Source organism: Netta rufina, assembly GCF_964035555.1.
Source record: "Netta rufina genome assembly, chromosome: 1".
NCBI lineage: Eukaryota > Metazoa > Chordata > Aves > Anseriformes > Anatidae > Netta > Netta rufina.
The window spans coordinates 203,185,187-203,201,932 of record NC_140123.1 but is presented as its reverse complement, the minus strand read 5'-3'; the positions used below and the strand labels follow the sequence as shown (position 1 = coordinate 203,201,932).

The 16,746-nt window shown below is 41.8% G+C and overlaps 1 protein-coding gene across 1 annotated transcript; it reads right to left on the bottom strand.

The window, feature by feature from the left end:
• Nucleotides 1-990: 990 nt before the first annotated feature.
• On the bottom strand, nucleotides 991-15,660 carry IL2RA (interleukin 2 receptor subunit alpha; the record flags this gene model as incomplete). Its single annotated transcript, XM_084305851.1, has 6 exons — nucleotides 15,597-15,660; nucleotides 4,592-4,777; nucleotides 4,264-4,368; nucleotides 3,721-3,957; nucleotides 1,971-2,018; nucleotides 991-1,034 (listed from the first exon to the last, which is right to left on the bottom strand). Exons 1-6 carry the CDS (start codon nucleotides 15,655-15,657, stop codon nucleotides 991-993), a joined length of 681 nt encoding a protein of 226 aa, XP_084161977.1. The 5' UTR covers nucleotides 15,658-15,660.
• Between the last annotated feature and the right edge of the window lie 1,086 nt (nucleotides 15,661-16,746).

Below are 16,746 nucleotides of genomic sequence, written 5' to 3'. Positions count from 1 at the left end.
TAGGATCTCAGTTACCCTTTTTTTTAGGATCAGCTATTTCAGCACTTGTTCCACCACAGGGCCAGTGAAATGTAGAACTTTCTTGGTAATTATTCTCCTATCATATTCTCAGAAACCCCACAACAGCCCAGGCAATCTGCACCATGGTTAACCATCTTCACTAACACAAGTTTCAAACCATTGTCTACACTTTCTATGGCTTTATCCTATCATGAACAGGCAAAAAGCACTGCTGGTGGTTACACAGAGTTCCTCCCTCTGCCCTGTAGAGAAATATCCCCATTCAGCAAAGAATCAGAGCCCATTAGTCATTAGTGATGAACATGAGGAGAAGTAGGGATGAGGATTAGCAAAGAAAGAGGAGAAAAAGAGAACTCCCAAGTGTGAAACTGGGACATTTTGGATTAACGAGGCTGGGGAGCCTGTGAGCAGGAGCAGTCTTTATGCATCTCAATGTAGTAACAGAAAGAGCGAGGAGGCCAGACTGAAATAAGACTGAAGTACAAAGTTGTCATGATATGACTGAGAAATCAGGGGGATGAAGGAAGAAGAATTACGTGGTGGTGGTGGCAGATGCTCCACCAGACTTCCCACAGATCAGCCAGAGAGAAAAAGGCTGATTGCGTAATCTATCTGAAACCAACATATTTGCATAATTAACCTTAATTTCCTCACGGGATTCATTTTCCACCCGTTATTTGAACTGTCATTCTCAGTTCCACAATGGCTGGGACAAAGCGGTTTTATGCATGCTTTTTGATTTCAAAAGCTCTGATTCCTCCTTTTCTTGTAGGAGCATTTAACAGCTGAACCAGACAACCCAAAATCCAGGGTCATTTATTTAATACCACAGAAGGTATTCAGAAATCCAAGCAGTGCAATAATGAGATGGATGATCTGGCTGATAGCTCTTCCAGTGTGAGGGATTTATTTTTTTTTAGATTTCATATTTTCCTGGTTCCTTCCCACTTACCATCTCTGCTTGGCGAGTCACACAAAGACAGCGGAATGGGTAAGCAGAACAAAAAAGATAGCTGTAAAACCACAAAATCAGCACAAAATCAGCACCTGGAGTTATCTGTAATGCTCCACGGGGATTATTGCAGTTACCCCAACTAGGAAAAACAGAGGATAAGACTGGGAGAGGATCTTATCCTGTTCTTATGTCCAGAGGCAGCAGTTCCCTCACAGTGCCCCATTGCTTTGCTCCCTGGGGCAAAAAGGACCCAGCCAGAGGGGACCTGGACAACCAGAGAGCAACCACAGCCAAATAACCAGGGGCTGCTGATGCTGCAGTCTCTGGCATAGTTTGCAGTACTTCTCTTTCCCTTCCTTTATCACACTCCATTATTCCTCCTTATTATAATGTACTCTACGGCTGTCAGCAGACTCCAGCTGGAATCAAGAGCCCTTGTACGAAGTCTTGAGCATGTGCACAGTAAGAGCTGATTTCTATTTTAGCAGCTAATGATTGAATGGGAGATGGGGAAGGGGGAGAAGAAAATCATTTCAGACTGATCTAAATGCATCAGTTTAGCTGTAAGCAAATATTTTATTTTCCCATCCTCTTTTACTCCTTCGAAAATGTGTAAGAAACACATCATTTAAATATTTACATTTTCCTCCTTTTCTCCAGTGGAAGTTACTCACTGAATTCACATTACATTTCAGAGGAAGAATTTGAAAATTACTTCATTTTAAAACTAGATTTTTGGTCAACCTATTTTTTTTTTTTCTTCTCTTATACGATTTTAAAAACTGCTACGTAGAAAGCTGGAGTGCTTAAACAGTTTCTACACTTTCTTTCTCCTGACATCTCACCTGATCCATGGACATAGATGTGTCTTGCAGTACATTTATTAGCTCTTATACCAGAGATGGACCTCTTTGATAGAACAGCAAATTGAAAGGCAAAGTAACTGCTCTGGGGGACAGGGTGAGGTCTGAGCCCAATTAATAAAATGGCATACCTGTCACTGGTAGTATCATAGAAGAGGAAAAGGATGGATGAGCTGAACCTACAAAGAGAGAGAAATTCTTGATGTTGCATTGATTTGCTCTCCTGGCAAAGAGCCAGCCCATTCCAGCACCAAAGCAATGATGAGGGAAGAGTCAGGCTAGGTCTGACAGCTTTGCCTCTGCACAGCAAACTTAATAATTGTCAAGTTTGTATTCTGACCATTTATACATGTTTCCAGCCCGGATATTAACATATCTGCCAAGCTGATATCTGCCAAAGGTGGGCATGAAGTGGCTGTATCTCACAGGGAATGGGATTCAGCTAGGGTCTTTATTTCATATAAGACTGGAAAGGAAGACTTTCAAGGTGCCAAGCAAGCAATTGGAAACATGCTTCAAACAAGACCTCATTTTCCCAACAAATGGAACCTAAAACTTCACCAGTGCAAGAAATCCACTGAATTTCTCCCTTATCCTGAAAAGGAAGCTATAAACTTTAGCCAGTATGAGGTATCATCAGGTTTTTGACAAGAGGTTCTGTAAGAGTGGTATCTTGATAAATGTTTCTGTGCTGAATGCTGCGGGGAGAACTGAGAAAGGGGAGAATATTCCTTATGTAGCTTCATTAAAGGCATTATATTTTAACAAAGGGGAAAACAACACTTTGGGGGAATACAGTTTTGGTGCACTAATTAGAAAGAATGACTTTGTTCAGGCTTGAATGTGCATTTGCAAGAAACTGGAATTACTATTCAGTTGAATTAAAGGATTAAAGGCCAAAACAGCCTAATTCATCATCAAGAGTCATTTGTTTTTCATAAAACTAATTTAAAAGCTTCAAATATTTATAATCTCTGACTTTTCAATAGGTTGTGTCCTTTTCTGGGACTGGCACGCTGATGGGTTATTTCCATTGTAGCAAGACATTCCTTCATCCTGATAGCACTACACGAAATTACGAATAGAAAAAAAAAAATGACTGTCCTGATGGAGGAGGAAAGGCCAAACAAGAGCTGTGACTACCATACCTGAAACACACTGAACTGGATGCTGTTCGAAATCAGACAAATCTATAAAGAAGGGGAGAAAATCCTGGGTTAATACCGAATCAGCAAGTCCAGTGAAATAGGTGATTCATTCCTACAGTCAGAGCAGCAACGAGGCAACGATGGCCAAGTTGCTCCCAAGAGGTGCAAAGGGGCTTGCCCAAACATCCCTGTTGCCCAAACATCTTGCCTGCTGCAAGTCACAAGGGCTGGTGTTTGTCTCAGCTACCATTATGCACATGTAACCTCTGAAATAGTCATCTGGGTTCTGTTACAGTCACTGGGGGGAAGGAAATCTTTCTAGGGTGCAATTCATCTAAAACCTTGAGCAATTCTGAGAGATGCTTAGATGTACCTTTTGGAGTACCTTACTGTGAAGAGAGGATAGATGACCTCATCTTCTAGGAGCAAGGAGAAAAGAGAAAGGCTTATTCTCCTATTTTCTTCCCAATATATGATTATCTGCTCCCAGATTCATGCTTCCTTTTGCAATATTGCAGTTAGCATGAGAAATCACAAAGACCAAGCAGGAGGCAGCTGTATCCTCCCAATAGATGTCATCTCCAACAGTATGGGAGTTTTGCAGTCACTGATCTCTCCACCCTGAGCCCCAAGCAGGTTGTTCCTTAGGACCGAAGTGCTGAGTTGGTGGGGTGTGGACCCTCTGTGAACAGGTCAATATCACACTGATGTGATGCCAAAGCAAAAACCTTACCTGGCTCAGTCATGGGTGACAGCCACTCATCCCTAATGCTGCTGTCGTTGGTACATCGCATGTTGAGGGGCGTCCAGATGTTTTTTCCGTTCACCTTCTTGCATGTGCGTGTGCCAGAGATAGGAGGTCGTTTATCATAACCGGCCTGGCATTTGAAATATAATACTTGCCCCACAGAATAATCGTTGTCCTTTTTTAAAGAGGCATGTGGAACAGTCTTGGGTGTACCACAAAATCCTGGGAAATCACAAGGCGGCACGTGGTTAGACAGATACATCTGACCTACAGCTTTTATTTCTGGATCAAAGTGATCTGTGTTTGTACAAAATGCAGTCGAGTAGGGTGCACCAATCCTTCCTAGCTCTCTATGAGAGTGTAAAGAAGTAATTTGCTTACACCTGTTCAGCCAAGATGGTATTATAGCAATTTCTTATTTCTCTCTGACTATAAAATATAATCAAAAATTGCTCATCTTCATTCTTATACTGCTTCCATGGAAATCAGTGGGAGAAGTTGTACAATAAGGAGCAGGCTTTACCTTACCTGAAAGGTTTTCTTGCTTTGGAGGTGCAGGGCTCTGTGTTTTTCTCGTCTCCTGTGTAAAATTTAACTCCACCGTGGGAGCATTTGAAAACAAAATTTTCTCATCTGTGAGAGAAGATACATTTGTTGAATTACAACAGGATAAATAGCAGAGCTAAGCCTGAACACCCAAACTTTTACAGGCAGGATAGACCTGTTGTAAGTTTTAATTTCCACAGATAAGCACAAAAGGTCATTTCTTAGAGCAATGCCCTGATGCATCTTACCCTGACAAACTCATTGGAAAAACACCACTGCAAGTGCAGAGAAAGGTCAAGTAATCACTCACCAATGCATTCAAATTCCTTGTAGACCCAAGAAACAGTCCCTGATATATTCCGACACCTAATTCCCAAGTACTGCCCGCTTCTCCTCCTGTAGCCCTCATCACATACATAATACAGCTTGGTATCCACTGGATATGTTTCAGCAGCAACATCAGCAAATTCAGTCATTGGAACAGGTGGGCATTTGCCTGCAAACAGAAAACCCATGAATCAGAGCAGCCTATGCATCTACCTTACTCACCATGGATTTCCAGTATCTTTCTGTGTTATCAATACCAGATCATTGACAGAGCTCAATTAGGTGCCTGGAGCCTAATTCTGCTCCCAGTAAGAGGGCTGAAGTTGCAGAGGTAGAAGAAAGCATTTTCAAGAGGTTCACCTAAGCTGCCTAATGGAAATCCAGGCTGGCAAGAAAATCATCTGTGTGAAATGCAATTCAAGCTGTCACTCCCGGTGAGTTCTGCATTAATGCATTTATACCTGGAAACCTATGGGGCTGTGAGGTTGAATTTGGATAGATAACACCTCCTGAATGCAGGTTTCCTTAGAAATAGCTCTCCAAGTGCAGAGCTACCTCTTGGGCTGCTGGCAGGCTCAAGGTGAGACAGGACAGCACTTCTGGAGAAAAAACATACCTTGTGGGAGGTTTGAAAGTCACCCACATGCATGCAGCATGAACAGCCAGGTCTGTCTGCAGCTGTGCCTGGTTGTTCTGGAAGGGAACCTAGGGTCAGCTGAGTCAACATGCAATGCAATTCCAGCTTCCTCCCTCTCCTCTTCCTCCTAAAGAAGGACTGCTCCCTTGTGGGAGGGCTGAGGGATGAAATTGGGTGTCATGAAGGGAATGTGAGGGCAGCAGAGCTTTGGTTTTGATTGTCTCCATGTCAAGGAGATACTCTGATTGTCTGTTGAAACTATTAGTTATTTTAAGTTCATGGCTTTGTGTATTTTTCATCAGCATCATCATCATTTTAAAGTAACACCTCCCTTCAAAGCCTTATTCGCAATGGCTGCTGTCATTGATTCTATATATATGGATTTGTGTAGGGCACAGAAAATCCCGACCTTGGGAATCTCCATTAAGTAACACAAAACCCACACTTATCTACATTTTTTAGGAAGGAGGCACTGACCCAGTGCCCTTGTGTTGTTGTTTTTTTTGTTTGTTTGTTGTTTTTTTTCTAGAGGAGGAAGGATGCTGGAGCCAGGATGTGCTGCAGCAGCTGTTGGGAGCCACCAGGCAGCTCACACCTGCTCCAGCCCCAGCTGCCCAAAGCAGGCAGTTGAGCCCTGTCTTTCTGCACTCAGCAGCTGGGCAGCATGAAACACTACCCACAATTTCTTAATGAAGCTGCAGACAGTCATATCGTAGAGCTGCTGCCTGCATCAGAGCGCGTAGCCCTGAATCTATGGAGTGAAGCTTAATAAGCAAAACTAAGTCATTAAAAGTTGGGATCATCTACAAGCAAACATTGGGAAGGAGATTACACTCTCAGTTCTGTCTGAGCACACCAAAGAGAAGCTTACTGTGAAATAAGTTTGCAAACCTAAATATAACTTGTCCCCAAACAAGGATGTTAAGTGCTGTGTCATCAGCAAATTGCATCTAAATATACTTCTCAATCAGTTGGAAATGAATTTAGATCATTTCAGTGCACTTGAAAAGCCCACAGAAGTTGATCTGCAGACCCAGAAGATGATAAAGACACGGCTTAATGATTATTTAAGGCTTAAAGGCTGAGAAATTTGAAAATAAAACACACTGGCTGCATTGGGGTGGGCGCTCAGTATCTTCGGGTGCATGACCTGTGGCCCTTTATGCTTATGCATAATAGTAACAGCTATTATGAGTAAAATGTCTTAGTCACTGTGTCTTCACATTTTCTGCAGCCATAATTAATGCAGCCTTGGCAACCGGCAAGAATGACTGCGAAAGGGCCTTGAATTCCTGCTTGTTGTTCATTTGGCATCTGCCCTTGACTCCCAAAGTGCCTTCTTGAAACAAAGCCATGCTGACAGCAAGCCAATCAGTGTTTCCCAGGCCCAGTCCTGCAATGCCCTTTTCTTTCAGAGCCACCCATCATTTTCTCCCTTTGATATTTTGTGCCCTTTTTTGCTTTTCATTATCCTGCCACTTGGTAAAAGTCACAAAGTTCGAAGAAGGCCACAATCAAAAGTGTTGTGAGTGGTTTAACAGCCAAGCTGTGTAAGGACTATTTTAATGCCCTTGCATCTTTGTGTTATCAAAGGATTCGCTTCATAAACGACATCAGACTGTGGCTTCGAGTGAAGCTACTGCACCCGAAATAGTTAACCACATGGTTTACCACAGACTGTCAGAGTGATTAAAATTAAAGAGTTATCAGATGAGCAGCAAGTTGAGAGCATGTACTCTCACTTTCCCTGTAAGCTAAATGCATGCTTCCCTCAAGACTTCAAAAGCCTCTTTGAAGCAGATTGCAGATCTGAATCTCAGCACAAGGCACACAGACCTACAACTCTTTAGTCTCTTCTTAAGAAAACCCACAGCATCTAGCCTACTCATCATGAAGGACGACTATTGTTTTAGTCAATGATCAAATGAAGTTGGGGTTCTTCTGAACTTGCAGGCATCGGATAAGGGTTGTGCAGAAATGGTGCGCAGGTGGCAGGCAGCAAGCAAAGCCCGACTTCCACTCTGGCTGGTGCTTGTGGATCAACGCATACAAGTTGCAGCTGGATCTCATGCAAAAGTCCTAGGATCTAGCCTTTTTGTTTCATCCCTATCACTCAAATTCTCGCCTTCTCACTTGTAAACCACTGCAGCATCTTCTTTGGCTTTTGCAAGCACATTCCTGCCTCTCTGATCCAGAAAGCATTTGGAAAGAGGAATTTCCTAGGCCTTATCTTGACCGTTCTGGACTTCTGGCTTCCCTCTGTTGGCTTCCACCGCTTCACTGTCACATCATATGTTTGGTTCCATTTTCAAGAGCTTTCTCCTTATCAACAATCACACCCTTTCAAACCATTGGCTTCTCTTCTCATGTTTGACCCATGTGTTTGATGCTGAAGTCATCAGCTCTGGGGCTTATTGAAGTACCAGTCCTCATACTGGGAGGAACCTTGCATGAATATGGGCATGTCAAGACATCTACTGCCATTATTCCTCTTCACTGTCTTTAAGTATCCCATATATCTTCGAAGGTGCTTTTCTTTCAGTGGTCTTCTACACCTCTTTCAAGAATGGTCAGTGCCCACCATGATGATCAGTATTACTGCTGTACTTTCTTGCCTCATTTTTGGATCCTAAACTTTCTGTGTTTGATAGCTATTGGCATCATGTCTACCCCAAATGAGCCCTAACTATCAGCCAGGATCTCAGACATCATGGCAGTAGATGCGATGGAAATTCATGATAATGACTACACACTCCATGAAGTCTGCCTAAGAATGGAAACTATAGTTTGGCCACCAAAACCAGAAAGAGCTCCCAGTACTTTGACATTTAACTGCTTCGTAGGCTCAAGCTAATTTCAATAGCTAATGTTCAAACTCCCACGAAGGAAGATTATGTATCCCCCAGATCTGCAGGGGCTGTAGGTGGTGGCATATAGGTGTACAAGGGTGTTTCATGGCATTAGACATCTTGGGGTAGTGTGGGAAGAGTGTGCAAAGAAGAAGGAGACTGGGTGAGGATCATATTTCCTACACATAACAGTCTCTGGCATTCATCACCTCAAAACTTCAGTCTTTGTGCCCAAGGAAATTGGATGGTTTGTCCCTAAAAGACTGCAGTGTGGGTGATAGAAGAGCCAACGGATGGGAAGAAGCCAGGGAACGCTGGAATGGCAGTGCAGATTTACTCCTTGACTAGATTTCTGACTTTCACATTTTTTAAGGGAGGTGAATTTTAATTTTATTGCTGTTTTGCATGTAGATGGGAATTAATTTTAATTTCTTTGAGCTGTTGTAAGAAAATTGAGATTTTATAGAAGGCCAGCACACCTAGGAGTCACTGGCCTCATAGCCTCTGGTGGCCTGATTTTCCATGGCCCAGCTTTCCTTCCACTCCTGCATTCATCCACAGCTGCTCCAAGGCTACACTCCTGCCAGAGTCACTTTAAACGCCACCACCATCCCATAGCACTAGTGACAGAGGTCTTTGGCTCAATGCCCTCGCATCACTTTCAGAAGTCCTCTTGGTGGTTTTGTTTGCCTCCTCACTTCCCTTTACCACATCTTCCACTTCCCCACACCCATGACAAGGTGTTGTATGCCCCTATTTCCCTCTCTTTTGATCCTGACGTCCCATCTACTCTTTCCTTCATTTACAAGCTTCATCACTCCCCCAGTACCATTTTCATCTCCTCTGCACCAAAACTGCTATATGACTCTAAGTAAGTACTCAGGGTTATTACCTAACTATTCTATTATTCCAGCTGGGATTCCTAATTTCTCCCCATATCAATGAGATTTTGATGTTGACAGCATTCCTGGAAATTTTGTATCTAATTTCAAATATTATCAATATTATTAACAGTGGGTGGAGGCTTGTAAATTCAGATAATTGATATCTGTGAAACATAAAGTGTACAAAGTAGCTATTGTACTTTTTGGTGTGCTCCCCAAAATTAAGTTTGATGAGTCTTCCGAGACCTGCAAGCCAACTACTTGGTATCTCAGCCACAATATAGGTGGGATTCCTGCTATTACTGCTTAAACATAGGTCTCCAGTGCCATTTCAAATGTCTTAGGGCATCTGGGACCTCCACATCAGCTGTCAGATATCACACAAAAGCTATTGGAGGCCAGTCCCAGGCAGAATATCCAGACATGCCTGCATTTTGGCACACGGACCATGCCCTGTTTTTTTTCTGAGTTCATTGTCGTGTGCTAAATAAAGCTTAACTGCCTTCGGTGACCAACGCATAGTCAAAAAATAAATCACTGTAACTCAGTCATTAAGCAAGGAACATCGACATCAGGGTGAGACTGGGTCGTTAATCAAAATTAGGGAAGATAAACACCACTCTGTGGGAATGGAGAGCTTTTCATGACACGCAAAATAGCCTCTAAGACCTGATGGCACTAGTGATAGAAGTCTTTCTTTCAACGCTCGGACCAATTCAGAAACTCAGTATATTGCTTACTGAGGATCTATATTTCCCAGCTTCATCCCCACGAATGTATTGCTGCTTTCTTTCCCTACAGGTGAGGCACTAATCTTTTGGCTACCCTCAGCACCTAATGCCATTATGTAGGCTTTGAGAAAAGAAAACCACTAGCTAAATCACTATTAATTCCTCTAGTACCATTTTTTTTTTCCCTGAGATTTCCCATCTGAAGTTATTACTGACCCAATATAAAACTTTGCTGACAGCAGACGTGCTGGTGGTATTAGGATTTTTGAAGCTCATCTGTGTTTTTGTTTTCTGAGTTGGCAGGGCTGTGTTAGATAAGGCATCAGAACAACACCTTCTGTACAGAAAAAGAGGATGGGGAAATTTGTAGCAGGTATTTTTAGTTATTTGGTAAACACAGGCAATGAGTCATGCCATGGCGACCTAAACTCAGAATTTCGTCTGTCATGTGGCTTTGTGTCACTGGCACTGACATTATCTTGATATAAAGTTAAAAGAGCAAGATGTAAAAACAGGCCAATTTTCCCTTAAATACAAAGGTGGTATGAAGGGATCGGTAGGAAACTTGCTGTTTGAAGATCTAGCTAGAAGCTAGAAGCAGAACCAGGCAGTTCACACACCTGCCAGTTCAGAGATGAAGACAGCCTTTCCCCAGAGATGCCAAGAAATCAAACCATGTCAAAATGAAGAGATTTCCCCAGATGTGCCTGAAAAGCTAATTCAGCCCTGGGGGTTCATGCTGCCTGAAACTCTGTGCTCTCTAAATAGAACACATCTCTTGAAGATGAAACTGATATGGGTGAACAGAAGGAATTGATACCAGCAACTGGACTGAAATGGTAATGAACTTTTTCTAACTTCAAGACTTTTTCCCAAAGGGCCTGATAACAAGCTAGCTATAACTCTGCCTGCTTCTTTCCCATTTGATTAATGTCATTTATGGTCTAGGTGGATTTGTAAGGGGGCAATAGATTGGAGATGCAAGGCTGAGCTGCAGACCTGATGTTTACAAAAACTTGCCTGTGAGATTTTTGTTATCTATACTGTAGATTGCACAGAGATTATTTTATGAATTCATCTTAGTAGTAATGAGTCTGCAGTTTAAGGGACAGAAATGCATTGCAGATGAAATATCAGGCACAAGATTTAATGAAGACAGTGATGGAGAAGAGACCAGCCCTACAGGGCAGGAGATGGGCTACAATATTCCTATGTCCTGATCTAAGGAGCAGCAGTTCAGTGTCTGCTGAATGTATTGGTTCTAGAACATGTTTCTATTGAAAAGACATGAGAATGGAGAATGAGTTGGCAGGATGTCTTTTTTAACACTTTGTAGGTGCATGGAAAATTAGGTTTGGGACAAATTTACCTCTCTCATCTCTTGGTTTGATGATGCTAACCAGCTGTTTGCCATTAACCTAGGCAGTGGAATCTTTTTTTTTTTTTTTTTTTTTTTTAAATCAGAATATTTCCATAAACTGCAAGGCTAGAGTACATTTCTCAATGGACTAAGCTTTCTCATCCTCAGAGGTAATTCACAATCATAATTTACTTTCAGGAACCTGCTTTCTTAGCTCCTTCTGTAAGGACTGGAGCTGGACAGATGTCTCTGAAGGACAGTAGACATCTAGCTTACATTTTGCAATGCAAAGCCTACAGGTGCTTCTCACTTTTTGTTGGCTGCAGTGGTGGGTGAACAGTCTTACATGCTTAGATTGGGAATTAGTATGGGTTAGCTAGTGCACTGATTTCATTTTAAAGCTCAGTTGCTGTGAGTTCCCAACAGAGCAACCCAAAGAGTTTGTGTTGCCTTCTGCTAACCCAGATGCTCTTCTGAGCATCTACTTTCCCTCTTCCTGAACAGCTAACCCCATGCACCCTAACCCCACCTGTTGAGAGACATAGACTAGTGAGTGTCACCCAGCAAACAGCAGACATTTCAATTCCCCTGTAGTCACTAGAAAGAGACTTACAGGATGTGACTCACTGCACCCTTATCTCCAATCTAGTAGATGAACTGTGCCCTAAAAAAACTATTTTACCTTCCCTGGCTATGAAGGGGGTCCACACATCCTCCTTGCTGGAGACTTTGATGGTGCAGGTGGCTGAAGCTAAGTGGGATGAAATCTCACAGCTGGCAGGGAGGCTGGGCAGGGGACTTGGACTGCAAAGGTGGAATTGGAAGAGGGAAAGTTAGAAAAGAGGGAGCGTGTTTCACAAGGGAGGGAAAGGGAGGAAAACTAGCCCAAACAAAGTGCACTGAATAGAAAATGTATGAATCAGAAAATGAGCAACCTTTGTTTTTCTTATTCTGTTGTTTCCGGGTGTTTATAACTCTTGATCTAAGGTAAAGCCACAAAGCTCAAACCCTTTAAAGGCACCCACTACACATAGTAGGGCAGGAGAACACTGTGTCTGGTTTTGAAAATATCATTTGTGAAAGCCTTGTTTTGGTAACATTTGGTTTTTGAATAGGTTTAGCTGTTTTTTTCCTTAAGCCTGTGAGTTCAGTAACATTGGCTCTGAGGTATTTCATCTAAATGAAAGAATACATTACTGAGAAAGAAAATTGGCTTTTTAAGCAGCAGCAGACATTCAGATTCGTTGGCTGTAACTTTCTCAGTCTTTACTTCTGTTGGGTTGGAAGGGCTATTATCCTCTCTGAAAATAATTGAACTGGAGGACAAGCATATGTCTTGGGTAACGCTGAACAAAAGGTCTGGTGGGAATCTTGATTTCTAATGTAGCTTAAGGTCTCATCTCATTTATGACCTTAGCATGGCACTGGTCATTGAGCATTTTGCTGGAGCTTTCAAGAGGGAGATGGAAATTATTTGTCATTGTTGATGATTTTTCTGACCTTATAAGCATGAAATATTTCGCCAACTGAAGAGGGATGTCTATTCTTTGTTTGGGGGATTGTGCTTTAGAAAATGAGAACATAAAGAAAAAGCAGAAGATGACAGTGCTTCTACTGCTACAGGGATGAGGAATAGGGAAGTGAGCAAAGAAAGTCATCAAAAGATTTTGGCAGTGTGGGTTTTGGAGAACTGTTGGAGGAGATGAAGAGAAGGGTTGGTTCAGAAGATGAAAAATGACGTAGAAAACATCCAAAAGCTTGGATTTGAAGATGCAGTTAGTGTAACAGGAAAGAGAAAGGATTCAGTTGGACATCAGGGAAGAAAGCAGAGGGCCCAAAATCGTGATACGATGAAGAAATAGTGAAAAAAGTCAAAGGCAGTGGCTTTCCAAAGGTAGTGGCTAAAGAGTGGATTTTTTACCACAATAGAAGGGAATCATAAAATCATACAGAATCAGAGAATCATCCATGTTGGAAAAGACCCTTAAGATCAAATTAAAAGGGAAGGACATATGGGGACATATATAGGGAGGAGATTTCTCTATCTCAGGGCAGAAGCAGATACTGTCCACAGTAGCTCTCTGTCCACAACATTGGCTTTTCCTTAGCACAATCACAATTTTAACAATTTAAAAACTCTTTTATTTCATTAAAGCTCTGTGTTGGGCACTTTGCTGCTGAAGACCACCACAGCTGGAAGTTTTATATAGGTATTTGCTCTCTATTTGACCTTACAAGAAACACTTGTATGTGTTTGACAACTTTAATTTATTCTGCATTGCATTTCAAATCCACGGGAGCGAGCACTAATATGCAAGTATAATGGGAAAGAAATTCCTCTCATTTAAATGACTGAGATCTGGTACCCATCTTGTGTGAATGAAATTCAGTTGAATGAAATTCTTTCTTTTGTGAGTTTTAATCCTTTCCAGGTCTGACTTGCAAATCTATGCAGTGTATTCCTGTAAGATGAATACCAAGATGGAAAGGTCGTAGGAGCGCAGTCCAGCTTTTATTTTGTATTTGACCCTCACCTAACATACTTCAAGCCTCATCCATGCCTACAGCATCTAGGCATTGCTGCCGTCAGGGTAAATGAGATAAATGTGATGCTCTTCAAGAGAAAATCTAATTTTCTCTTTTCCTCTTTAGCACTAAGATGTAGTTTAATTTACTAAATGAATAATCCCTAGTTTCCCCAGATTTATGTAAGAGGACTTTACTCTCTGCAAAGTACTTTGAGACCCATCAGTGAAACTGCTGTGGAAAACAAAGGCTTTTTATTTTCTTTTTACCCTCATGATATTTATTCTTGATATCTCTTTTTGACAGAAACCCTCTTGCAAACAACAACTACAGCAGGATCTATTTACAAAACCGAACTTGCAATACTGGGAAGAGCTGAAAAGAATAAGGCAAAATAACATGAATAGCACTGTATGTACTGGGATTAGAGAGTCCTAGCTGATTTTTGACCAGCTTGACCTAGTCTCTTTCCCTTTACTTTGCTCATATCTGTTCCCAAATCTTCTCGTTCAACCCCATAAGGAATAAAAGCAACAGGTCTAGTAGCCAAAATACTTCAGGCATCTCTACAATAAAAAAAATAAAATCATAAATTGGTATGTAGGGCAGTTTTTCTACATTATTGTGTTATTTGCAGGGAGAAATTTATATTTATATAAAACACTATGTTTAAACATTAGGAGAGGCATTCAAAATAAGAAGCTGAGGAAAGAAGAGCTTAGTGGTACCGTGAAGAACGCAATGCTATGCATTTATTCATTCATCAGAGAATTAAATCATATCAAATTGCATAAAATGCAACTACTTAGCACCTCTCGATTTTTTTTTCCAAAAAACAGAAAGATTTCTGATAAATGAGACTTGCCAGCAAGAACTCTCACAATGTGTCCCGGGCAGAGTAATACAGAAAGCGTGATATAGGGGACCTGACTCATCCCAGAACCGATCCCATTTACATATCTCTGGCAGAACATCTCGCAGCGATGCTCTTGCACACAACACTTAAATATTGGCTGTGGGCACTGTCACTTCATTTGGCATTCAAAATAACCTGCAATGGAAAAGGTGTGGAGCTTACAAGGAAAAGCATTTAAACAAAAAAATAACCTGGGGGTTAAATATTTTTTAAGGTATTTCCTGTGTTCATGGCTAGAGTTGGTTGGTTATAAGCATCCCAGCCATCCCTAGAGGTGCGCTGACCATAGTAAAATATGCAGCCCTGGTAGAAATGATCCTTTGGTAGTTAAAATATCAGTGTATCCATGATTCTGCCCTAAGCTGTGTCTGCTGATACCTCTGAACCGAGACATCACCAACAGGTACAGAAGGAAATATCACATTTATCCTGAAAGTTTAAGTTGTATCCCTCTGAACAAAACAGTTTAAATGCAAGCACTCTAAAATATCACCCCATTTCTAATGCGCACACCTGTCACAATAGATAAGCCAAATACAAGCAGTATTACAATATATACATGTATAAAATTGCACTGAACGAATTAGCTGCCTCCATTTATAATTTACAGGCACTACTGGTTGGGAGGTGTGGCTGAGCGGTTATTTGGTATCTCTACTACCTGTAGCAAAATAGATGGCACCTTTTAACTAACAGCACGGCTATCAGTTTTACCTGCAGAAACACTGACATTTCAGTGTCTATTTTTATATTTCCTAAAGTTATATGCAAAATGGAAAAACAAATTCAAAGAGTTACCTAAGGCGCCCAAGGTGGCTTTGATCTGCCCACTGTTCCAGTGATGGGTTGGAGGATACATGCATTACTCAGACAAAAAATATTCTGTACTGCTCTGGATTGTCTCCGGTTGCTGGTTTGTGGGCACAAAACCCATTTCTCTCATTTCCTTAGACTAAAAAATTCCTTAAGCTCTTAACATCTTTCCTTACCTGATAGGAGCCAGGATGTTGCGAACATCCTCTGGTAGCCACCACAAAAAAGAAAATCATATTTTCCCTCCCCAAAAAGCAGAAATAGTCATTTACCTGCCCTGTTTCCCTTGACGGATCCAAACAAGAGCCACATCAAAAGGCACTTGAGCTCCATGGGACTTGTTCACATCTTTTCTCCGCAACTCCGAGGATGATGAAGAGTTTCTCAGAAGCGATGGGCTGCTGTTGACTGACCCAATGAGCTGTCTACTGCATGGTTAGACCTATGGGCAGAGCCACCCTGCGTGCGCAGCAAGGACTTTGCTCTCTGGTCAACAAATTGTCGTTCCACTGGCTGTCTCCGCAAGAGACAATAAAGGCTGCCGTCTCTTCTGCTTTTATCCAGGAAATCAAACTTAATGCTCGGCGTCGCAGAGCATGCTGTTATGTGTAGGAAGTGGTTTGACACATCAGAGCTACTGACTCCAGAGCTGTTCCACTGCAGCTGAGGTCAGTAGAAGAGGGCAAGATTTTAAAGGGTTTGTGCAGACACTTAACCTCAAATCTGTGTCGGGACAGGCATCTGAGAAGGACCATCGCTGTAGGATAGATGTCTGGTGTATGACAATGGACATCAGGCACCATCTGTGTGCTCTGCCTCTGAAGAAAAAGGTCCCAGGAGATATTGCTCTGGCTTTTTAGAAGACTTTATCTGCTTCTGATAAGCCCCGCTCCATTTGTGTTTTGGTGTATGACCATCTGCAGTTTCTCTGGGGGACAGATGAACTGAAGGATGGGAGGTTTGATCCAAAAAAAATCTGTTAGGATGGGGCTGGCATATTTGGAAATGGCTTCTCGTGTTCCTAAATTGGGTTTCAGATTCAATGGAACTGGTTCTTCTGAATGTTAATAGAAAAATGGAAAAGATTAAGGAAATCTTGTGCTTTAACTCTGTGTAGTTTCTCTACAGCCATTTCCACAGAAATTATCATCAATTAGTACCTTGAGAGCTGGTTGAGATAAACTATAGAAAAAAAGGATTTAAACTGTCTGTGGTATTTTCCACTGATGTGGACAGAACAACCTGTAAAATGTATTACCTATAATGTACTTAATATACTATCCATGTTAAATATAATTTTGCCATTTTTATGAAAGCTTTTGTGGGGTTTTACTGATGCAGGTGGCAATGGGGCTTTTACTGGTGGCAATGGGGCTTTGGCTGGGGATTACTGCCCAAAGCCAAATGCAACAAGTCACAGAG